The sequence below is a fragment of the Ochlerotatus camptorhynchus genome, unplaced genomic scaffold (genome assembly GCF_037179485.1).
Source record: "Ochlerotatus camptorhynchus isolate MF236.1 unplaced genomic scaffold, CSIRO-AGI_Acam_v1.1 ptg000394l, whole genome shotgun sequence".
Taxonomy (NCBI): Eukaryota; Metazoa; Arthropoda; class Insecta; order Diptera; family Culicidae; genus Ochlerotatus; species Ochlerotatus camptorhynchus.
Window position 1 is genome coordinate 87918 of NW_027040881.1, and position 24583 is coordinate 112500.

The 24583-nt window shown below is 37.6% G+C and overlaps 1 protein-coding gene, 1 long non-coding RNA gene and 1 pseudogene across 2 annotated transcripts in view; all 3 read right to left on the bottom strand.

Moving 5' to 3' along the window:
- Positions 1 to 3568: 3568 nt before the first annotated feature.
- Positions 3569 to 4662, bottom strand: LOC135710621 (uncharacterized; annotated as a pseudogene).
- Positions 4663 to 6021: 1359 nt separating this feature from the next.
- Positions 6022 to 6554, bottom strand: LOC135710626 (uncharacterized). The gene is made up of 3 exons (XR_010518434.1): positions 6464 to 6554; positions 6232 to 6401; positions 6022 to 6160 (listed from the first exon to the last, which is right to left on the bottom strand). It is a non-coding gene; the product is annotated as an uncharacterized LOC135710626 (long non-coding RNA).
- A 7839-nt stretch (positions 6555 to 14393) lies between these two features.
- The window catches only part of Peritrophin-A (Peritrophin A), a 17169-nt gene continuing 6979 nt past the window's right edge, over positions 14394 to 24583 (bottom strand). The window contains exon 2 of the mRNA XM_065233243.1: positions 14394 to 15265. Coding sequence (XP_065089315.1) covers positions 14634 to 15265 — 632 coding nt within the window. The 3' untranslated portion in view covers positions 14394 to 14633. The remainder of the gene's footprint in view (positions 15266 to 24583) is intronic.

A 24583-nucleotide genomic window follows, 5' to 3' on the forward strand; every position in this document is an offset into this window, starting at 1 on the left:
CAAAAAAGAGAAGAATCTGGAGTAACCTACGAAACTTAATTTTATTCAACAAAATTGTACAAAGTGATCTTACAGCTACGTGTTGCATTAGCAACTTATAATTATGTAAAACTTTTACTTGGTTCGTCCAGGGTTTTACATATCCCTTTCAATACCGGACTTTTGACCTAATTTTGCCTATTCTATTAGCTAGGATTTCGATCGCCCTTGAAAGGGTAAATTTGTGTTATTTGGATCTTATATACTATGCCCTCTCAGATCTGGGATTTCTCGGGTTATCTTGTAAGTTTATTTCTTTTTGTAACTCAGATCTGATATGGCTCTACAAATAAGAATGAGACATTTGTAACGTTTAAACATTATAATTATATCCTTCGTTAAGGATAAACAGAGAGGGAAAGCTAAACGTAACCTAGATGCGCAAGCATGCCATGCGTGGGCGTGTTTATCCTACTTGAACGCAGAAACGTTCCTAAGTAAATACTGCAGTTAGATTATGTAAAACGAGCTCTCGCTCCTTTTGCCCTACTTTTCATTTCATATTCTTGGCCTTGGTATCAACGTCAGCTAGGGCTATGCAAACGGGATGCAACTATGTGGTTATCTTATGGTTTTGGTTTTAAATTAATTGCCTCGCGGTAACACAACTCAAGGCGGGAGTAGCCGTCAACAATGCTGATGATGGTACAGCACGCAACAACCACCCTACTGCTTTCTCTCTGAGATGATCACGTTGGTCATGACGAGAGGAGCAACACAATAGTTGGGTAAAGAAGAACTGCATTATAACACACCATCGACTGGAAATGCTCTCGCGACGTGGGGCTTTAGGTAGTGATGAAAACGTCGCTAGAACTATTCCACAGCCGCAGTCAGTTTATGAGCAACAAGAGGGACGCACATTTTTGCCTGTGGACTTGGAGACATACTTCAAGTCCCCGCGTACATCGTACGGGCTAGGCAAAAATGTGCGTCATCTTGAAAACTGTCGCTTTAATGGCCCTTCGCTCATTTTCAACTTCTATTCAATTTTCATACTGCCGTACTCTAACGGAACTATCCACCTACATTCTTCTAAAGATCATTCTCTAGCTAATAAATCATCACACTAAAGCTTCATGTTAGCATTTCCAACCAACTCTGAAAATCGTTAACTTCGCGTATGAAGTAACATAAAAAACACTTTGAATGTAACAACTCAAGGCGGGAGTAGCCGTCAACAATGCTGATGATGGTACAGCACGCAACAACCACCCTACTGCTTTCTCTCTGAGATGATCACGTTGGTCATGACGAGAGGAGCAACACAATAGTTGGGTAAAGAAGAACTGCATTATAACACACCATCGACTGGAAATGCTCTCGCGACGTGGGGCTTTAGGTAGTGATGAAAACGTCGCTAGAACTATTCCACAGCCGCAGTCAGTTTATGAGCAACAAGAGGGACGCACATTTTTGCCTGTGGACTTGGAGACATACTTCAAGTCCCCGCGTACATCGTACGGGCTAGGCAAAAATGTGCGTCATCTTGAAAACTGTCGCTTTAATGGCCCTTCGCTCATTTTCAACTTCTATTCAATTTTCATACTGCCGTACTCTAACGGAACTATCCACCTACATTCTTCTAAAGATCATTCTCTAGCTAATAAATCATCACACTAAAGCTTCATGTTAGCATTTCCAACCAACTCTGATCTGTTAAATAATTTTACCAAGAAATACAAGGTACTCTCTGGGAGTTTTTGATGAGGATATAGAAAATTACATCATCACCTGGAGCTGGACCATTCCAATTTAAAATATTTAAAGCTTTAAAATCCATTACTGAATTTTAAAGTCATGACAATATTATTAGCAAATTTTACTCCAGTTTGAATAGCATCAAACATGGAGTTAGATTTAAGCATATATGCATATATCAGAAATCATGCCAATTAATGAATTCTGTAAAAATTCCATTTTAGGGGCAGTAATGCTTCCTAAGTCAAAATTGTCAAAATTTCCGTTAGAACGTTGGTTAGTATTGTGATTCTTAAGAAAAATCCACATAATGCCCAACAACTTATGCGCCGATCAGTTGCGCGCCGGGTTGTGCGCCAGCTATCTTGATGAATATGTAAACAAACAAACGTCAAAAAAAATCCGTATCGAACAGCAAATTTTCCGAGTTTGTTCTATTCATAACAGTTTCCAAATCCATACTTTCCATAACATTGACAAAATGTATCGAATTAAAGAAGAGGTACTTGGCCGACATGCATCAACCAATACGAAGTATCACGTGCTGTACGGGTTCTATTTCCTGGGCTTGTCCAAATCGCAATTGGCAAAAATGTACGGGAAGCATCACACTACAATTAGCAGCTGGATAAAACGTTATCGCGAAAGTGGATTGGTGGCTCGCAAAGAGAGAAGAAAAGTGTCCTTGCAGTTTGGAGCAGAGAAACGACGGTGGTTAATCGAACAGTTTAAATAAAATCCGACATTATTCTTAGATGAGGCCAGGGATAGTTTTGAGAAAACTTTCAACTGCTCCATCAGTACGTCCTCTGTTTCCAGAATACTACACGAGCAAGGATATACCATAGAGGTAACTCTAAGACAAGTAGGTCCCGAAGAAACGTGCTCAACTTTTTAGCTCACCTCTGGTACTATCTTCGGTCCCAAGCTTGTCGAATCACCCCTCGAAACATAGGAAAAACGAATAGCCCCTCATTTTATCTGTCAAACTTTCATAGCGAATCAAAACAAACATTGCGTAGTACTAGAATTTCGACTAGAATAGGGTACGTTAATCGTTTGCTTGGGATCAATAGGCTACTAAAGTGGTGAGCCAATTTAAAATCGTTAGTTTCGTATTGATTGTTGGATATACGTGGAAAGTTCTAGAGCGTCGGGCGATCCAGGTTCAAGAATCTCAGATTTGTCATTTCGTCAATGAGCTGGCTGCAATAAACTGGGACCTACATCACCTTATCTTTTTGGACGAAGTATCGATCGACAACAGAGGTATGTTGCGGAATCGAGGCTACGCCAAGGTCGACGAAAAATTGATTTACAGGGGTGAATTCAACCGCAAAGCCAGAGTATCCTTACTCTGCTTCTTGGGCCAGACAGGAATGAAGAACACGTACTTGACGGAAGGAACTTTCACGAGGGCAAAGTTCTTTGAATGTTGTCGTAGCTTTGCCAACAGTGGAGAAGTTTATCGACACCCTGGAGTTAATTCGGTCTGGATCTTGGATGGGGCTAGAATTCACTGCCATCGACGAATAGTTGAGTGCCTCCGTATACACCGTTTTTCAATCCAATCGAGTATATTTTTGGATACTGCAAGAAAAAACTACAACGTGTCTACGTAGAAAATAGCTCTTCGGATCTCACAACAACCATTTCTGCGACGTTAAATACATTCACGAACTTTAACTGCACTCGTGTATTCCGCAAATGCGGATATCTGCCAGGTGGGAAATTCAATCCGGCAAACGGACTAAGTCAAAATATCGAATCATTGGGATTTGAGAATGTACGTAATAAGGATTAATAAACAATAAATCAAATAATCAAATGTTGTTCACCTTTTTTTATTTCATAAACTCAAAACATAGAGATGTTCAATAAGCAACAGCTTCAATCAGTTGGTCGTCCCGAATGCGTATGGAATCGTTCGGAATCAGGATCAGCAAATCGTTATTGATGGTCGACATCCAAGCAGTCGGTCACTTCCTCGGCGAGTTTCTGCCCAAAGCTATCTTCAGATACAGCAATACTGCCAGACACATCTGCTAGCAATGAAGTGTTAGTTGCCTGCATCGTTTGCAATGCGGTCAAGCGCAATTGCATCGCCTTAGCATATGTCATAAGCTGGTCCAAATCTGCTTGCAGGCCATCCAACAATTGTTTATACCCTGAATTAACATTTTGGGCAATGCATACATCCTGACGAGTGTGATTCAGCACGTTTTGAGAGCATGAGGGAACCGTCTGGAACAAATGTATCAGATGTTGGGGAGGTCCTCACAACTTCAATTCCTCTCGTTCAAGCGCGTCTTTGGTCAGTAAGTACGAAGCCCATACAGACCAGTTGATGTCCGATGAAATGTAGGATAGCTTGTAGAGTTCCTTCAACTCAGTGGACAAATTACTGTTTGCCTGGTTGGATGCTGCTCCTGCTCGGTCACGCTCTTCCGGTTTTATCAGCTGCACTCGCAGTGTTTCGTACATAGCGGCTGAGGTCACCGACTCCGAATAAATGTGCACAAACACGTTAATATCTCTGTTCAGAAATTTCTGCATTTTGTCTGGCTTTTCTAGCAACTGTAATGGTTTAAACGTGCGTTTCGAGGCTTTATCTTGGAAGGAGATGAACTTATCCATATCGCCGACTTCTGGGTTCAAATCATCATTCCAGTGCACGGTAAATTGATCAGCATCTCCACCAGCGAGTGATTCAAACACGGCCTCTCTGCGAATGAACTTTTCACAGTAATCCCATACAGTTTGCATTACCTCCTCAGCTGATTCACAGTTCACTTGCACTTTTCCCACAGAAGGACCTTTTTTGTGGCCCTTGAAGTTTCTGATGAATACAGTTGCTGGGAATCGAAATATTTGTTTTGGATCCGCTTGTGATGATGATGATGATGATGATGGTCCCACCTCTTACCCCTACAAAGGTTTGAGCTGGACGATTTTTCTTTAAGATAATTAAATATAAACATTTTAACCAGGTTAGCAAACAAAAACGAGCTGGTTACAGTTACAGATATAAATTCCCTCTAGACTTTACAGTTGCTTCACAGCAATATACATAAATGTGAAAAAGCTTAGGCGTCCACCTCTTAGTTCGCCTTTTTGTCCACCTAGAATATTCATAAGTATTACAAGCAATCAAGAGTTAATGAACAATCAACAAAACATCCTATACACTAGCAACCCCGCAATGATGCTATTATAATTTTCAGCAATGTCAGTAATGCTCACGAACCCCCGACATTCAGCCAGAAAACTTAATACTAACTCAAAGTATCTTCCAAATAAGCTTCAAAGTTGCATTTTTTTTATCAAATGTTAAATTCAGTCCTCTATATCCGTAATACGCGCGCGAGGCTCAAACCTTTGTAGACTACTACTTTTTTTTTTTTTAACTACTACTTTAATTCAAATATAAAAAAAAATCCATCATCACCATCGTGGCGAACAAAATAGTTTTTGCAGTGCTACAATAATTATTAAAAAGTCGTTATGACAGCTATCCATACAAAATAATCCGTTATAAATAACTTCGTCAAGATACATACTTCGTCCATTCATAAAAAAAAAAATAAAAATCACTGGATAACTGTTCAAAAGACAGTTTTAACGTGTGAAATACAATGTCTCTTGAATTCTGCTAATGTTGTTGCACGTTTAATATGTCTAGGCATCGAATTGAAAACATTTACTCCTTTAAAATACAATGAATTCTGTGAAGCGCAAGTCAAGAAATGTGGTGTTCTTATTTCATCCGCGTTTCTAGTATTATATCTATGAAAATCACTTCCTCTTTCAATTCGATCACACAAATATCGAGGCAGCAAACCATTTACTACTTTAAAAATGAACACCATAGTCAAATAAACTATTCTTTGCTTCACTGACAGCCATTTTAAAGCGTCCAGCATCAAAGTTGAGGAAGTGAATCTATTACATCGCAAAATCAAACGCATTATTTTATTCTGCAAACGCTGTAATCTCGATATTTGTGTTTCATTGGCTAGAAATAAAATGGATGGGCAAAAGTCTAGATGAGGAGAGATGATTGATTTGTATAGCTGTATTTTACTGGCAATAGTTAAATCGTTTTTCAGTCGACATAGAATTCCATACTTCTTGGCAATTTTCTTGATGACATTGTCAATGTGAGAGTTGAACTTAAGTTTGTCATCAATAATCACGCCAAGATATTTAATCTCCCGAACGCGATCAATAGCCTCATCATCAATTACCACGGAGACATTATCATTTACTCGGTTCCGCGAAATTACCATGAATTTAGTTTTACTTGTATTTAATTTCAACTGCTTACACTTCAACCATCTACTTAGAGAACGCAAATCTTCATTCAAATGTGAGACGGCAACTTCTAAATCCTTAGCTGCAATGAATAACACAGTATCATCTGCAAAAAGATTAATGTCGCAAAATCGTAAAACGCGTCGCAAATCATTAATATACATAATAAACATTCACTTTCACTTCCAGGGCTTCCGGGCGAAGCAGAATCCAGTGTATCCTGGAACGATCGTTTTGCCTGCTGCACATTTGATGGTCCTGCTTCTGCTTCCTCCTCCAGAAATTCTACCTCGTAGTCAACCTCCCGTCCCTCCAGTCCTACAAAAGTTGGAGACATGATGGCACATCTGAAAAAGAAACACTTATTATGAAATGCATTTCATTTGAATTGATACGAAAAATATTTTACCTGCGATTCAAAGCCGACGTCGAACGGGCACAGCAGAAATCAAATGAAGCCGCTAGGAAAAATGAGTTGACAGTTTGTTTTGTTTTGTTTGGTGAAGGGTAACTGATGGGTTGTTGACTATGTACGATTGCAAGTAATTTTTTTATTTGTTGATTTGCAACTGTTTTATGTGAAATTATGATTCACTGGCCCGAAATACATATAGGTAATAACGAGTTGAAGCTTTAAGAAGGGTAACGTCAATATTTAAAGACAATTTTTGAAGCAATATAAGATTTCATTCGAGTCAACTATCAGTCACATACCCTTGCGCACAAAAGAGTGACAGCTGAGCAAATCAAGCTTTTGCAATATTTTGATTTCTACCCGGTGCAATAGCAGCATAGGTAGCTCCATTAACTCGCTGAACATTGTTAGCAGCGAGGGGAGTAGGTACAGATGAAACATTTGAAGCAGGGGTGATATTTGTACCTACGGGTACGAATGTAGAATTTGTTCCTCGCTGACCGTTGTTAACAGCAGAGGAATTTGTACCTGTCGGAAACGTGGAGCGTTTCCTACCTGTCGCTTAGATCAAGATTGAAGGATCGCTTTGCGAGTCTTACATTCAAAAAATTGGATTTGTGGTTTTTACCACAATTTGAACATATAAATTTCTTAGGATCTTCCTTCATAGGACAGTCGTCCTTTGTGTGAGAGGAATCACCACAATTCATGCATTTAGCTGGCATGTAGCAATTTTTAGTTCCGTGACCCCATCCCTGGCACTTACGGCACTGAGTGAGGTTTTGGAAATTTCCTCCAGTCTTCCTGAAGTGTTCCCACTTCACTCGGACATGGAGCATAAGGCTAGCTTTTTCTAAGGCCTTAAGGTTGTTTATTTCACTAGACTTGAAGTGAACTAAATAAAAATCATTAGAAATCCCGTTGCGCGAATCGCCAGGACAGGATTTCATTTTCATTTTGATTACTTGGAGTGGCACAACTCCAAGTAATTTTGCCAGTTCATCTTTGATCTGATCCAAGGATTCACCACTGGGCAGTCCTTTCATGACAACCTTGAATACACGTTCAGTTTTGGTGTCGTAAGTAAAAAATTTGTGCTTCTTCTCAGTAAGATACTTGAGAAGACATTTAAATCCATCCAAGGTTTCAGCCAATACACGGCATTCACTCTGACGTCCAATTTGTAGTGAAAACTTAACTTCAAAAGTTCCATGCGAAGAGCATGGAAATCGGAAGTGGTTATCACAATAGGGGGAATCTTTTCCTTCTTGGCATTAAGCCGGGAAAGTTTACTAGAATTTTTCTTGGATGATGGATCATTCTCATCATCCGTGAGCAAATCAAATTGATTACTCAAATTAATTTCATCAGAAGGGGGGGTCAAGAGTTTGCCTCTTTCTTTTGCGTTTAGGCGTCATGGCGGCAGTAAATTTTTATCCAAATCGACTTCCAAGCAGATTACTATAAGAATCTGAAGGATCGAAGAGGAATTTTCCAAATCGATATCCAAGAAGGATTACCTCGGGTAGGGTCCAAACAAGGATCGAAGAGGAATAAGAGTTGAACAAGGTAGAAAAATTTTACAGATTGAGCACTGAAAAGTGCTGTTTAAATTTGTTGTAGCTTTAGGTAGTAGTAACACTACCTTAAGCAAAAAGAAAATAGATCCGCACGGCAAGAGAGCACGATGCGGGGGGAAGGATGCTTTGATGTTTACTGGTGATAGAGTGTTCGTGAAAGGGAATTGAAAGCCATAATGAGGTTTCGTTTAACTAGAAAATCGACATTACTTACATTGAAAGCGATGAGCAAAGCAACGACGAGAAGATCCACAGCCAGCGTTTCCTTCTAAGCGTGCTTCTTTTGACGTTGGATAACGTCTTTCGGCAACATACGGGGGTACAAAATTGAAAACAGTAATTTTGGATCCGTTACGAAAAATTAAAAGATTTTGAACGATAATAACTCAACCGTCTCTCGATAGATTTACGAGATAATGGCATCAATCGATTGGAAATATTTCTAGCAATTTGCTGAATGTTTCAAAATTATTGATTTCATTCTGTAAACTATTGAAAAATGGTTAAAAGTAAACCATTGTCTAAAGATGGTGAAAATTGATTGATTTTTTTATATTCTTATACTTTCTCCAACCGAGACATCAGATGCGAGTATCTGACACCTCTGATATTTTCTGTGCTACTATATAAGTGTCCAACAAGGTCGCCCGTTCCATCATTGTCTATCCGATCGTCGACCCAGCAGCAGAGCAGCAGAGCAGCAGTACCAGAGCAGCGGAAGCAGAGCAACGGCAGCAGAGCAGCGGCAGCAGAGCGTGGGGGCGAAAGGGCAACTACGCCGAGTGCTTTGGTGCCAGTGCTCCGGTATACTGGGCCGCCGTCATGGAATGCCCAGCTGCTGCAGTTCTCAGTTGGTTGTATTCACCGTCTGCTCCGCAAGGGCAACTACGCCGAGCGCGTTGGAAAAATGGCCCTTTTCAGGGCCACAACATTATCAAGAAAGAGTTTAACGTACGTATGCGAGTATCTGACACCTCTGATATTTTCTGTTCTACTATATAAGCGTCCAACAAGGTCACCCGTTCCATCATTGTCAAAAACATCAGCCCAACAAAACGGCCCTTTTCAGGGCCACCAAACTTTCGCAAAAGAGTTATTAAGGAATATTCCTAAAATATTTATAATATACACAATTAAGTACAACACATAACAGACGTTATCCAACGCCAACCCTGCGGTCGTATCTAGCATACAACCCTTCCAATTTTTTTCATTATCATTTCTTGCTGATAGTCTAGCTAGACGTTATAGAAATGAAGCGTTGAACACGTGTGTATGAGAGATACAAAACTCGAGTTCATTTTAGAGCTTCGAAAATGTAGAGCCCTGATACCAATACCTATTATCGTAGCGGGAGTAAATCGACAGTGAGCATGCATAAGGGCGAATATGCGATGATCGATTCTCTTCATCGATTTTCTCTTTGCATTGCTACAGCTAAGCGAAACAATTTTCTAGAATTTGTTCAATGCAGAGTAGTAACAGGTTGTATTGGCTATCAAAAGCAACAGCAAACGCACCGATAAACGTTCAGTCTAGCGAGTTATTAACGAAAGAGAAAATCGACGAAGAGAATCGATCATCGCGTATAGGCCCTTATGTATGCTCACTGTCGAAATGTTTCAGAGCGTCGACTGAACAAATTTGAGCGCTCAACCCGAGCAAAGTCAGATATCAAAATAATATCAAATTATGTTTTTGAAATCATATTGCTAACATATTTTGATATACTATTTTTTAATTTCAGTTGAGTTTATATTTTGATAGTTTTTTTGATATTTCTAAAAAATATAATTAAAAACAAAATTTGATATATTTTTAAAAAGAGCTTCCACATTTATCACTGAAATCTACATATTGTTAATTTTTTTTCTTACGAGTTAATCAGTTGCTTGCTATTTTCTTTATGAACATCACAAAGACAATTCAAGCTGAACATTGCATTAGGTCCTAAGTTACATTGTTCGATTCTCTTCATCGACATTCTCGTTCGTTAATAACTTGAGTACAAATCCGTTTCTTGTTGTGTTTGTCATATTAGATGCAAGATAAAAGCTTCTTTTACAGATCTGTTTGCTGAAAATACCTGGGAATGTCTTTACATGGCCGTGGAGATACAAAGAGAAAGTCGACGAAGAGAATCTGCCAATGTTACTTAGGACCTAATGCAATGCTCAGCTTGAATTATGATTTGAACAGTTATATTTTACAACATTTATTGATCTTAATCTACCTGCGAATTCAATTTACTAATCGATATAAGATAGATATTGATAGAACTGATTGAAGTATACACTCCTATTCTGTATTTCGTTCGAAACGAAATTCCTATACAAAAAAATATTTTTTTGTGTGAGAATTTCGTTCGAAACGAAATACAGAATAGGGGTGATAGGTTTGTTTTCATTTTGAATAGATGAAAATTTGTTGATAACATTTTTTGATTTCGAAACTTGATATCAACCAATAGATTTCAAAACATTCAGATTTTTAAATTTGATATTTGATATCATGATTTTTAAATTTGATATCATGATGATTTAGTATTTATTTATGTTTTGTTTTCCTACCATAGTTATAATAACATATTGATTACTTATTTTGTTTACAATTAACGGAATTACTGATATCAAAACGCATACATGGATTTGTTATCAAGAAAACATGATTTGTTATCTTTTTGATATCCTTCATATACCATTTAGTTCTAATTTTTGTTATGATTAATGATTGATGTTATGATTGTTAACTCTACCACACGGTAGGCAAAATATGTTATCACGAACGCTTATATCAAAATATCCAAATTAGTTTTCATTTTGTTTTCATTCTCTGCTCGGGAAGGACTTTGTTGACGTTGACGATACAAGGTAAAAGTGTTGCCGAAGCCGTCGTTTCTTCTACATATATCAAAGAACTTTTTATTGTGTGCATAAAACTCATTGCAAAATCTATTAAAAATAAAAGACTACACACCAAAAATATTTATTTAAGAGCAGAACATATGGTAATAACAGGTTTAGATTTATATTTCAGATCAAATTAAAATACGGAATTCTTGAATAAACACAAAATCCTAAAAGTTTGCATGATAAGTTCACAAATTAGCAATATGCGTTCAAATAAAAGTAGAATCAGTTTTAGTTTTTCAGCAATCACGGGAAAAAAGTCTGGATTGAGTTTCAACATCATAATATCCTGGATTCTGTCATCATTCAGTCGTTGACGATGGTCGGTGAGAACAAATTTTATGCCGCTAAATGCACGCTCAACCGATGCCTGAGTGGACGGAGCTGAAATCAAGACAACAACCAATCGATGCATTTCTGAATTACGGGAACGTTCACCTTCCCAATACCTCAAAATGTCGAATTTAGATGCCGGTTCTTTAGATTTGGATGGTCCTTCAGACGGAGCGTTGATGCTTACTTTCTGTCGCTGCTCCATTTCTTTGATGAGTATCAATATTTTATTTTCTCTTAGTTGTACTGACTTATCTTCAATGTGAGAATCTTTAGAAAAATAGCTCTCAAGGTAATCTTCAATGAAATTACTCTCATCAGTAGTGGCAACGTCTGGATCATCCGCAACTTTTCCCTCAACTTCATCAACACGAGCGTGCAGCTCCAGCAAGTACCGCTAAATGAAGATTATAAATATAACATAGATCCTGACATAAAATGAAACAATAAAACTAATTAATTGTTACCTGGATAGCATTTTTGTCGGCTGATGAGATTGGATTCGAACCGATGTAGTTAAACCTCGGATCGATATACAAACATGCTTTGAAATGCATGGTATTCGTCAATTGTTCCAACCTGATTTTTCTCAACACTGCCAAGTATAGCACAAAATTAAACGAAAGGAGATTTTACGCGATAGTTAAAATTCAGATTTTTTTTCTGTGCATGAATGCTCCTTTGGAAGATAGTAGACGTCTCATTAGAATGAACTCGGAGTTGTGACTGGAAAATGGTCCCCAGGGTCTATTGGATGGTCCTCAGCAATATCCGGAACATCCGTTAAAGTGGATAATTCAAGAACAACTGATCTTAGCACTCTGTTGTTTTTTATTAAAGTGCTCATAGACATTATTTTTCTATTTATTATCATGGATGATTTCTAGGTAGCATCTATGTATTTAATAACTTCTAGGCGTTTTTAACGGAATTTTTAAATATTATTCGTTGGATTTCTTTGACTTCTTTCTCTTGACTTCTTGGAGATCTTTCTTTGGAGTTACAAGTTAACGAGAGACTATCGTTAATGTTTATAGTTTTAATTCATCACATCAAAATTGAATCGATAAGCCATTAAAAAATATCATCTTGAGATATTTTCATATTAATTTATGATTGATTTCGAAAAAAAACCATGCAGCTCTTGGATCAGTTTCATGGATTTTCCACTAACATCGCGGTCGCCAGTATACATTTTCTGGTCACAAGTCCGAATTTATTGTGATATTTCGTCTATGAGTGGTTTCGAAAAAACCGTGGAGCTCTAGGATCAGTTTCATGAATTGACCACTTTTACGGATGTTCCGGATCTTCCGGCAAACCATCCTGTAGTCTCCAGGATCCATATTCCGTACACAACTCCGAATTCATTCTGATAAGATGTCTATGAGTGGTTTCGAAAAAACCTCGGAGCTCTAGGATCAATTTCATGAATTGACCACTTTTACGGATTGTCTAGATCTTCACAACTCCGCAATCATTCTGATAAGATGTCTATGAGTGGTTTCTAAAAAACTGCAAATCTCTAGGATCCGTTTCATGAATTGACCACATTAACGGATGTTCCGCATCTTTCAGTGCCCATCCTGTAGTCTCCAGAGTCCATATTCCGAACACAACTCTGAATTCACTCCGATAAGATGCCTATGAGTGGTTTACAAAAATCTACGTAGCTCTAGGATCAGTTTCATGATGTTCCGGATCTTCCGGTTGACCATCCCGTGGTCTAAACGCCGAATTTATTGTGATAAGACGTCTATGGGTGGTTTCGAAAAAAACCACGGAGCTCTAGGATCAGTTTCATGAATTGACCACTTTTACGGATGTTTCGGATCTTTTGGCACCCATCCTGTAGTCTGCAGAGTCCATATTCCGAACACAACTCTGAATTCACTCTGATAAGATGTCTATGAGTTGTTTCTAAAAACCACGGAGCTCTAGGATCAGTTTCATTAATTGACCACTTTTACGGATGTTCCGGATCTATAAGTGGCAGTGTGAAAATTGTATATAGAGAGTAGAAAGCGAGCACGGACAACTATTTATACAATTTTCATACTGCCGTACTCTCACGGAACTATCAACTCTATACTTTCATCTCCTCATCTATCGTATAAAAATTACCACTTTAGTCTGTTATTTGAAATTAGCATCTTCAACTATGTAAATCGTTGACTTCACGCAGAAGTAATACAAAACATATAGTCAACGTATATAAATAGTACTTACTGAAAAGCTCCCTTACTTTCACATTCGTAGCTGCTAGCACATCTAACACGTCTTCCATTTCAATGGTTTACAAGGTTTTTTTTTCTGCAAATATGCGCACGATTTTCTTTCAATTTATTCACAATTGAATTTTCCACAAGCAAAATGGCGAAGATTTGACAGGCGTGATTTTACTGATGCATTCAGTAATAATTACTGAACTCATGTATTTTTTTTTACATTTTTCGTCAATATTTTAAAAAAAATCACTGAAAATCTGTAAAACTTTTACTGACCAATTGAGATTAAATGACATTTTATGGCTTACAAAGTACATCGGTAAAATAAATACAATCTTTCAGTAATATTCTCATAGGAATTACCAAAAATTTGTAGTTATTTGACAGACAGAAGAAAATTAAAGCAATTTTACAGATCACTCTGTAGAAATAAACTTTTACAGATCAAAACCGTAAAAAATAGTACTGAACATCAAAACTAGAATTTGATGTGCATATTCGTAATCTACATTAAAAATGGAATCGATATCCAAAATTTTATCAATTTTGGTGCACTGGAACTATTTTTAATAAGTGCGATTACATTTGGAAAAATCACCTTCTTAGCACCCCTCAGTGGGACTGTGTAATGGAGTAATCTGTCAATTTGTTAGTTTAGTGTCAAGCAGTGAAGTTATTATTTTGTTTTAAATCTTAATTTAAAAATCGAGACGAACGTCTATGGGTTCGAAAAAATATCATTGTACTAAAAAAACTAAGCTGTCAGCTGTAAATATCGATACATTTTTCAAAATTAAAGAACCCAATTAATGCATGTTTAAGTGGTTAGCATTGTAACATGGGCTTACAAAAGATCCCTTACAGTAAAACACTATTTAAAATTTATGCTTTTATTTTTCAATCCAAGTAAATATTTTACATCCATTTAGAATAACTATGGAACTTTCGCTGTGGTAACACGTCTACATATCTTGACTTGGAAAACAATTGAACGGGATTGTATGAGAGAATAGCAGAAATGAAAAGAAAGAGAGTCAACTATACTTTTTACAACATTAATAAATATCTCAAGAACTTTTGAAAGAAGGAGCAAATGAAGTAACACAAGAAAATGTTAGTGACGGCAAGCATATGGAGCATCCTCCGGATCTTCGCAGGTTAGGGATTCTTCGTTGAAGACCTTGCCATCTCCACAAGTGATCAAACGTGGGTGTCCATCGACGCAGGTGATCAAACGGTGGCAATCTCCAGGCACTGCAAATCTGGGATACGGCAGAAAACGGTGGTTGATGGAGTTAGATGAAATGGAAGATGGGCACTTGAATCCAATGACGGCTTCTGGGTTGCATGTTTCGAGCATCTTATCTGGCCACTGGCATCCATGGATTCGGTGATCGTATACAAGTCCTGGTTCGCAATGGTCAGGATGTGGTTCTCCGAAGGCACACTTACTATAGGTAGTCGAGCATGTGTTGCTGTCAGGATAGACTCCGAACAGGTATTCACAGCCTGGAGTAGAGATTGGCGTTTGGTCAGTGACGAATTTGCGGTTGCCACAGTCGACGGCCCAGTTGTAGTTGCAATGGTTGTGGACTGCACCTTTGCCATCAAACAGCAGACCATTTTCACACGTTTCAAGTGTTAGTGTTCCATTTGTGCATAGGAAAAATTGATCACAATGGTCGGGATGTAGATAAGCTTGTTCACCGAATGGTTCCGGACATTGTGGGACGCTGGCGGCACTACCTAAATAAAAGAAAGGAAAATAATTATAGGTACTTTTCTATTTGATTGCTGTTATATATTGATTAATTAGAAACTACACGAGGATTGTGGGATAAATGTCAGGTACTCCAACTATGTAAACATTGAAATTGGTTAAGATAAATCCATCTAAACTTCTTATCACCCATAGAATCAACGAAATCATTAATAATAGCTTGGTTTTAGAAATAGAAACATTTAAATATTTCACTCTTATACCGTGACGTGCAAATGTGTAATATCCATCATTACTATGATTTTCAAGCTGGCTGAGAGAGGCCAAGTTTTATAGGCCTAAAGAGAATGTGAGTAAAAGTAAAGATTTTCCGTTGCAATTTGTTAATTCTAGACCAACAATTGAAATAGGCGGAACAAGCAACCGTAAAAACCCTAATAAAAATAACCATGAAAGAGAACTTAACGACGTGTTCGGGGTATCATCCAAACCATTTGTGGGATAGTTTACCCATCCGAGATACAGTTCGTTTATGGTATTTGTGTATTAGGGCAATGGCTTTAGATGCAAATTTCAAAAGAATCAAAACACACCCACGCAAACTAACAATGGTATTCAATAAAGGAACCCATGTAATATTACAAGTTTTATCGAGGTTTTAAAGCATTCTACATGTCTAAATCATGGTCTACAGAACCTTCATAAAACCTAAATTGTTACTAGGGAAGATTACTCTTTCAAACGCTGAATGTGGTGTGGAAGCCATTGATTAAGTTTGGTTATTCTGCCTATTTCTTTTGTTGGAATTGACATTTTTGACGTTTATGACATGCACACTTGCGTAGTTACATTTTCAAGTGCGAAGTTTATTATCCTCACTTTCGCTCCAGTCAAAAAGTTTGTTTGTTATCCTCACTTTCGGACAATCAATACTTACGTATATATAAAGGATGCAAATAGGAGATAATAGAAAAATATATGATGATTTCATAATTTTGTACGGTGAGGTATGGGAGAATAATTGTTTTTATAAATTTGGCATATGGGATTATAAAAGTTTAAATCGATGGATCTAAATGAAAACTAAGAAAAAAAAATTAAAATTTAAATTATACGTTTATCGGGTAGCTTTTGAGGTTTCTTCCCCCTTAGTAACAATAAAAAAATAACGAATAGTTTTTTTTTCGGATAATACATGCTTTTTAAGATTTCTCTCCTATACCACAGAGAGCAGACGTTGAGGCTCGAACAAAATTTCTCTAAAAACTAGTGTAAAGATTCCTATTTGACTTAAGCGCCACTAACGGCGACTTTTCCACTTAAAAACCCTATTTGACAATCTGATGGAGCTGGCGTTGCACAATTTACCCTGGAAACTAAGTGCTGGTAGCGCCAAGTGGCAATTTTCAACATAAAATTTATCTATACTAGCGCCAAATTGGTCGAAAGTGCAAAATTTATAGAGGAGGAAATTTGGAGATGCTAGCACCAACAATCCACACGAAACTAACGATTTTAAATTGGCTCACTACTTGACTAGCCTATTGGTCCCAAGCAAACGATTAACGTACCCCATTCTAGTCGAAATTCTACTACTTCACAATGTTTGTTTTGATTCGCTATGAAAGTTTGACAGATAAAATGAGGGGTTAATGGATATTCCTATGTTTCGAGGGGTGAATCGATTAGCTTGGGACCGAAGAGAGTACCAGAGCTGAGCCAAAAAGTTGAGCACATTATTTCGGGACCTACTAGTCTTAGAGATACCTCTATGCTAGCACCAAGTAACGGCGACGTTCCCACTTATCTTTACACAAGTTGGACGTCTGTTCTCTGTGCCTATACCTCCCCGCACACTAAGATTTTTTACAGTATACTGTAATTTTTTACCGAATATGGAACAGCTGAACATTCGGTAAATTTTTATTTACAATCCGTTCTGTAAATTTTCTTCGGTTGTGGGCTGTCAAAATTTACTGACCTGGACTGTAAATTTTACTCAAAGATCTATAATGTTTACCATAGCGTTCAGTATAATTTTTACCGAATCGACTGTACTTTATTTTCAGAATAAATAATAAGCATTCTAATTTTTATTGACTAATTAACTGTTTTCTTGTTTCGCCAAACCAAAAGATTCATTCCTTTTAACCTGAGGGAGAGTCGCGAAGAGAGAAAAATGGAACGTCAAATGCAGTCAGACGGCTACTGTCACGAACTGTCATTGGAAGCCAAGCAATTTCATGATGCTTTTCTTACAGTTGAACAAGAATACACAAGGCGGTATTGAAATCTTGCGTAAAACAATTTATGACAAACTGTTGTTTCCACCTATTTTATTCAAAGGGACACCGTTTCTTTTTAATTCATTCAAAATACACACAAATCAATATTGAAAGATACCATCAATTAAGGTTTTGTCAAAACATCTAGTAGCGTAATAAAATACCAAACAGAATAGTACCAACAATCAATACGAAGCTAACGATTTTAAATTGGCTCACTACTTGACTAGCCTATTGGTCCCAAGCAAACGATTAACGTACCCCATTCTAGTCGAAATTCTACTACTACACAATGTTTGTTTTGATAAGCTATGAAAGTTTGACAGATAAAATGAGGGGTTAGTGGATTTTCCTATGCTTCGAGGGGTGAATCGATTAGCTTGGGACCGAAGATAAGTACCAGAGCTGAGCCAAAAAGTTGAGCACGTTTCTTCGGGACCTACTAGTCTTAGAGTTACCTCTATGATAGTACCGTTTCTCACTGCACGCTGAATAATCTCAAACAATTACTACACGCTCAAAGCAAAACACGCGATTTTGCTACACCTGTTTTGATTTGATTTCAATGGCATAAATTTTCATGACAAGTAGAACAAGTATGCAATGAATTCTGTGTGTGCTATCTGCTTCTCCCTCCCAGCTTTCAACCATATATTTTTGAAGAGGCATTTTGATCTTACGTTCGTATAGAAAATATAAAAAAAAAATCATTGGAGAACCCGGACTCTATCGATTCAGTAGCAAACCGCGCTAAAATGCAGTTTCTGCGGTAGAAGAGGACATTGAGTTGCCTAACGTCTATGGCGTCTGAAAGAAATTGGCCTAAAAATTATACTAATTATATCTTCGGCATAAATTGCACGGAATCTAGCTAAAAGTAAAGTACTTTCACAGTACATTTCACAACGTAGAACCGAAAGACACGCAACATCGGAATGGCAGCCAATATTGAGTTTGACAGTACACAAATATATGTTCAGTAACTTTTACAGAATTCGGTACTTTATTGCTGTAACAGTACATTCGTCATAAATTTTTACAGAATTGCGGAATCACAGCCTTTTACAGTATCGATCCGCAAATTTTATTTACAGTTTTCGGTAAATGTATGTTATTTACGGAAATTCAGCAGTTGCGAAAAATTGGTAAAATAATATTTTTTACAAAGCATTCGGTAAAAATGACATTTTACCGAACAAATTCAGCAAAAATAGTACCGAACCGTTAAACTATCATCATTTTTTTTTCTCCTAGTCACCACGAGTGCTATTGAAGAATCAAAGTGACGATTGACTCACAGATGGCGAGTGGGTGAAAATGGTAATGACGTTTTGATATTTATCAAATTGCATGCCAATTTTTATTTTTTATTTTGTAATTGCGGATCGTAAAACTAGGTATCGCATGACAATTTTTGGCTTTGCTTTGATTCGCCAATCATTAGATCGTCAATTGGCAAATCAAAGTTGGCACTCGTGGAGAATAGAAGAACTATGAAAGTGATGATGGTTTCAAAATTTTCCACGGGGAAGTATACGAGTGCAATCTTAAAATGCTTTTATTTTGAAAATGGAGCATTTTATTTAAATCTGGTTACTGCTACAGTGGTAGAAAAGCGGAAGTCTATGTTTACACCTAAAAATCTGAAAAGAAATTATGTTTTCTGTATTATATGTTGTAGGGATTATAGTAGTCAATAATGATTAATTTGGAAAAACGGTACGCTTTCGTAAAAAAGTTGCTTTTGCACTTAAAAATTGCTACAACAAATTGTTTAGTCTAATTGCTAAAAAAAAGAAAAAAAAAAGTTCGTTTGGTTGATAGAATTCAAAATATATTGCAATTTAAGTATTTGGATTTGTATGTTTATGCCAATATACAGTTTATGGCTAAAGGTACCGAATCCCATACGGTGGCTAACTGTCATGAAACGTCGAAGAAAAGAGAAGAAATGACGAGAGGGAGAGAAAGAGAGAGGAATTGGCAAATCAAAGTTGGCACTCGTGGAGAATAGAAGAACTATGAGAGTGATGATGGTTTCAAAATTTTCCACGGGGAGGTATACGAGTGCAACCTCAAAATGCATTTATATTGCAAATAGAGCATTTTATTTAAATCTGGTTGCTGCTACAGTTGTAGAAAAGCTGAAATCTATATCTACACATAAAAATCTGAAAAGAAACTATTTTTTCTATATTATATGTCTATTAAGAAGTCCTTAAGTTTTCTACTAGCGTAGCACTAACCAGATTTAAATAAAATGCTCCATTTGCAAAATAAAAGCATTTAAAGATTACACTCGTATACCTCACCGTGTAAATTTTGAAACCATCATCACTCTCATAGTTCTTCTATTCTCCACGAGTGCCAACTTTGATTTGCCAATAGCATTAGAGCTTCGTGTCGACGATGGTTCGACCCGATAATGAGTTTGGAAAATACTTTTCAAGAGTGTGGACGCATGTAAAAGATGCTGAGCTACGCGGAGTGCAGTCGCAGTCACAGTGCCGGAGTTCACGACAATGGCGCAGTCGGTACCTTTAGCCATAAACTGTATATTGTATTACGCAGTCACAGTGCCGGAGTTCACGACATATGTCTATTGAGTAGTCCTGAAGTTTTCTACTAACGTAGCACTAACCAGATTTAAATAAAATGCTCCATTCACAAAATAAAAGCATTTTAAGATTGCACTCGTATACTTCCCCGTGGAAAATTTTGAAACCATCATCACTTTCATAGTTCTTCTATTCTCCACGAGAGCCAACTTTGATTTGCCAATAGCAAAGCAAAGGGCGGTAACCATGCTTCACCAAACCCGAGCGTCTGTTCACCATGGAGGTGCGGCTCAAAACGGCGTTTGTTCTCCATGTTAAGTAGGAGTGGCTGATCACAATTCTAGTGCCAACGTGGGACTCTAAGCAGAGCATGATGGTCCCCCCGGAGACAGGAGGTTAGGACAGGCTCAACAAGTATATTTTGTATGTGTAAGGAACAAGAAAAGATTGTAAAGTTTGTGTTTGACACATAAAACCTGCAAATTTTGCTTTGACAGAGTCAAAATGTGCGATTTTCAGATCGCCTTTTCGAGGTTACCAGGACGCAGATCACATTATTTGGTCATGTGCTGAGCACCGTGGAGTCAGATCCGAGTTGTACGATTCCCTTCGGGGTCAAGGTAGACAACCTAATGTTCCAGTTCGGGATATTTTGGCTAGACGCGATCTGGAGTTTATGCAACTCATATATGTTTTTTTTAAGAATATTAACCATAGATTGTAAGTTTGATTAACCTTGTGTTTAGTTTGTATTTTGTATGTGTGTGTGTGTGTTTTTTTGGTAGATGTTTCTGTAATAATTGTATAATTACAGAGTTGATATAACGTCGATAGGATTAAGTATATGTTTTAGAAATAGTGAAATTTTTGAATCCTAAATCATATTCAAAATCTCCTTTTCCCTCTCCCGATCCAAACAATTGTTATCCACTAACCTCGAGAAGACCGCGAGTTATCGGTTCAAATCCTTTAATTTTAGATTTAAGACATTTATAATGTATAAAGAAAATAATAACTTGGCTCTGTAAAGTTTATTCGATTGAGCCTGTACAAATAAAGTAATTAACAAAAAAAAAAAGATCGCCTTTTCGTGAAGAGTGAAGTGCGAAGAGTGGGTAAGATAAATGACAAAATCGGTTATTTCGACTCTCATGTAGCAAAATTGGCAGGTATTGGTTTGTCAACACGAACAAAATATTATCAAAATATCTTATTATTCCATAATTTCATAAAACATTTGTTTAGCCAAAATAAATGGAAGGCAGGGCATGCAAGGTATTATAAATCCTTTAGGTATGGAGCGCAGGCATCGTGTGGCTACTTTCTACCAGAGATGTTCGCACTTGGCCTAAAGTAAAAAGTTAGTTACTTTTTGTACAGAAGTTGAATCGATTTGCTGTCTTCGGCAATGTTGTTCTGAGCAGTTTTTAAATATTTGAAAAACAAATAAATAATTTCGATCCGTTTCCTATATAAACTTTTAAGTGCTCCCGAAATTCCCGTTCATAACCAAATTCGCTCAAATTTGGCTCAGTTGTTGAAGACCTCAATACAGATCGAAAGAGCAGTAGGGAGCAGAGAGTAGGAATTAGCCATACAAACATGACCCACCCTAAGCGTTCATGTAAATCTACCAATACTTATTGATGGGTGGTGAAATTTCTCACCATTACTGAATATCAACCTAAGTATAACTTTATTTTTTTTTCCTTTGGTTTGTTTTTTCCGTCGATCTTGTTTTCCGTGCTGAGCACCAATGCTACCGACGTGCCAGGAAGGCAGCTCCCACACCTGGACCCATCAACTCATGAACCGGGGACCAACGGCTTTACTTCCCATCCGAAGGAAGGCGTGATCAGAGATGTTATGCCTCAGAACATCCCGGTGGCGCCGACTGGGATTGAACCCAGGCCTGCTGGGGTGAGAGGTATTCACGCTTACCACTACACCACCGGCGCCGTTTTAATAATTTGTGACTCTTATCAAATCCAACGGTACGTAATGAAAGGTAAATAAATATTTATTTTTTTGTTCAAACCCGTTCAAACAAGAGAGGTAAAGCACGGGTTGTGCTTAGTAGGAAGGAAATTAGATCAAAAACCCTATATATACGAAACATAATAAGATAGCCCGGTAAGTGCTTCATCTTCATCAACTGGTTTGACCGAAGCGGAAAAAGAGGAAAAGAAATGAAATACTTGATGATCGAGGACAATTTAGAGACTGCATGGTGGTTTTGATGTATTTATGTTGCACATCTTGGGACATATTGGCAATTGTTCTAATGTACAAATTTAATGTTTTAAAGCAAAGCAAGTCATGGAAGTTTATAGGTCTAATAAATCTCATCTCATAGTTTACTTGGATGTATAGTAGAAGCAAAAGGCTCATGCCAATGAAGTGTTAGCTATCGTCGCGACGTTTGATGCTATTTTATCTCAGTGACGGTAGAAGATATTGTTAATCTCGTCAACCACAAGTCTACCACAGACTGAGACAGGTGATATACTACGTGCTAAGAACGTACTCTATCTCGTACCGCGTAAACTGGTTCATAAACCAACGTGACAAGAGAAAGGGAGAGCGGAAAACCATACTGGTTTTTATATAGTGATAATAACCATTGCTTTTACAAGGTCTTCTCTCAGTGTTATTTAGAAGGGTGGCACTTTTTTTGCTTGGAAACGCATATTCATACCACTTATTGTTTGAAGGTTATCCACGTTGGCTACGCCTGAGATTTGAAAGTGGAGCTTATACCTACATTGAATTGATTTTGACTTGGGTTTTTAGACCTTTACACAGAGTTGCAGCACCAAAACTGTATCGGCTGACACGCGGTTGGCAGCCAATGGAGCAAGACACTGATGCGTATAATCGCCCAGTCATGTGCCATTAATTCGACTTTGCACAAATGGCTATCAAATTGGAACCGCAATTAATCATACATGCCATTTATGTATTACTTTTCACACATTGCAATCCGAACTAATGAGCTCATGGGTGATTCAGAAAAAAATGCCACACGAATTGTAATGGTAACACATTTTGAGCTAATCGATGAAAATTATTCAATCAATAAAAGGCATATAATGCATCGGATAATTGTTTGCAACAATGAAACTGATGTTGAAGATCATCCTTGCGTAAAAACAATGCAAGTATCCGTCGAATTGTGAAAAGAGGCAATACCGTTCGGTACGATTCATTGAGCAGCTTTAATCAACCTACTGCCCATTAATGAAATCAATCCTATAATATACGCTGCAACTTGCAACAATGCGCAACCTTCAGCCAGCATTTATGGTTCAAATTTTCACTGAGGCAGCATATGGGACTACTGAAAACGAACGGATGGGTGCCATTTGAAATAGATCGGTCGTAAAACGAAGTCAAACCAATTCAAGAAGAAGTTCAAAACACGTTTTGCTGTGACTTAAGTCTGTGAATGAAGATCAGCCTCTCTCGGATTAGTATCGGTTTCAAATGCCAGCATGAAATTTATAGTTGATTAATGTGGTGGTAGCGCAGCAGTAACAGTATGCCACTTCCTACCAGAAGTAAGGAACCGGCTTTAATCCGTATGGCAATGCAACATGAGTAGATGACGTGATGTTTCTATGTTCATCGTTAAATGTTTCGTAACCGCTTGTAATTGAGTGGTCATTGTCATGTAAACTCACATACCGGTTTGATTTATATTCCAGTGATTTGAGTTCACCACATTAAATCCGAATAAGCATGATAAAAATCCAATACAAAGTGATATGTTTTGACCACTGGTTCTTCTTTTTCTTTGGTATTACTACGTCCCTTCTGGAACTTTACGCCCGCTGTAAACTTAGTGTTATTTGCACACATTCACATGAGAGGTTTCTAAGCCTGTACCATTTTTGCATTAGTATTATTGTGTAGCAAGAACAATGTTACTCTGTGTCCATTAGAGTGGGTCACCGTTAAATGGAAAATCGCAAACTTTACCTCACCAAGCGAGAACAACCCTTTTTTGGTTCCATTTTGGGTTTAATACCCCCTTCCTCACTTATTTCAATACAAGTAAAGAATCAAACTGAAATAACTGATAACCATAGCTCAATATCATAAGCGTTGTTACAGGGAGGGTGGGGGGAGTGGGGAAGGTTGTGCTCACTATGCGCAATTTTTGAATCCGAAAATTTTGTAGTGTAAATACCTAATATCCACTTGTCCGTACAGTTGTTAGCGAGGTGATGTTGTTTGAATTATTAGCAGTTGGAAAATTTTAAATTTCAAATTTTGCTAATAGATGCACTCAAATTTGGTTTTGTTGCACTAATACTTACAATTTACCCCGAGTTCTGCACTAATACTTGTGCATTTCACAAACGTCAGAGAAGTCTATAGATGCTCCGAAACACAATGCATCCACACATGCCAAAATTGAGCTCTCAAGGATGTTGTTTACCACCCTGACGATAATAGAATATGGTATTGCCGAAGCCGTCATTAGGGTAAATAAAGC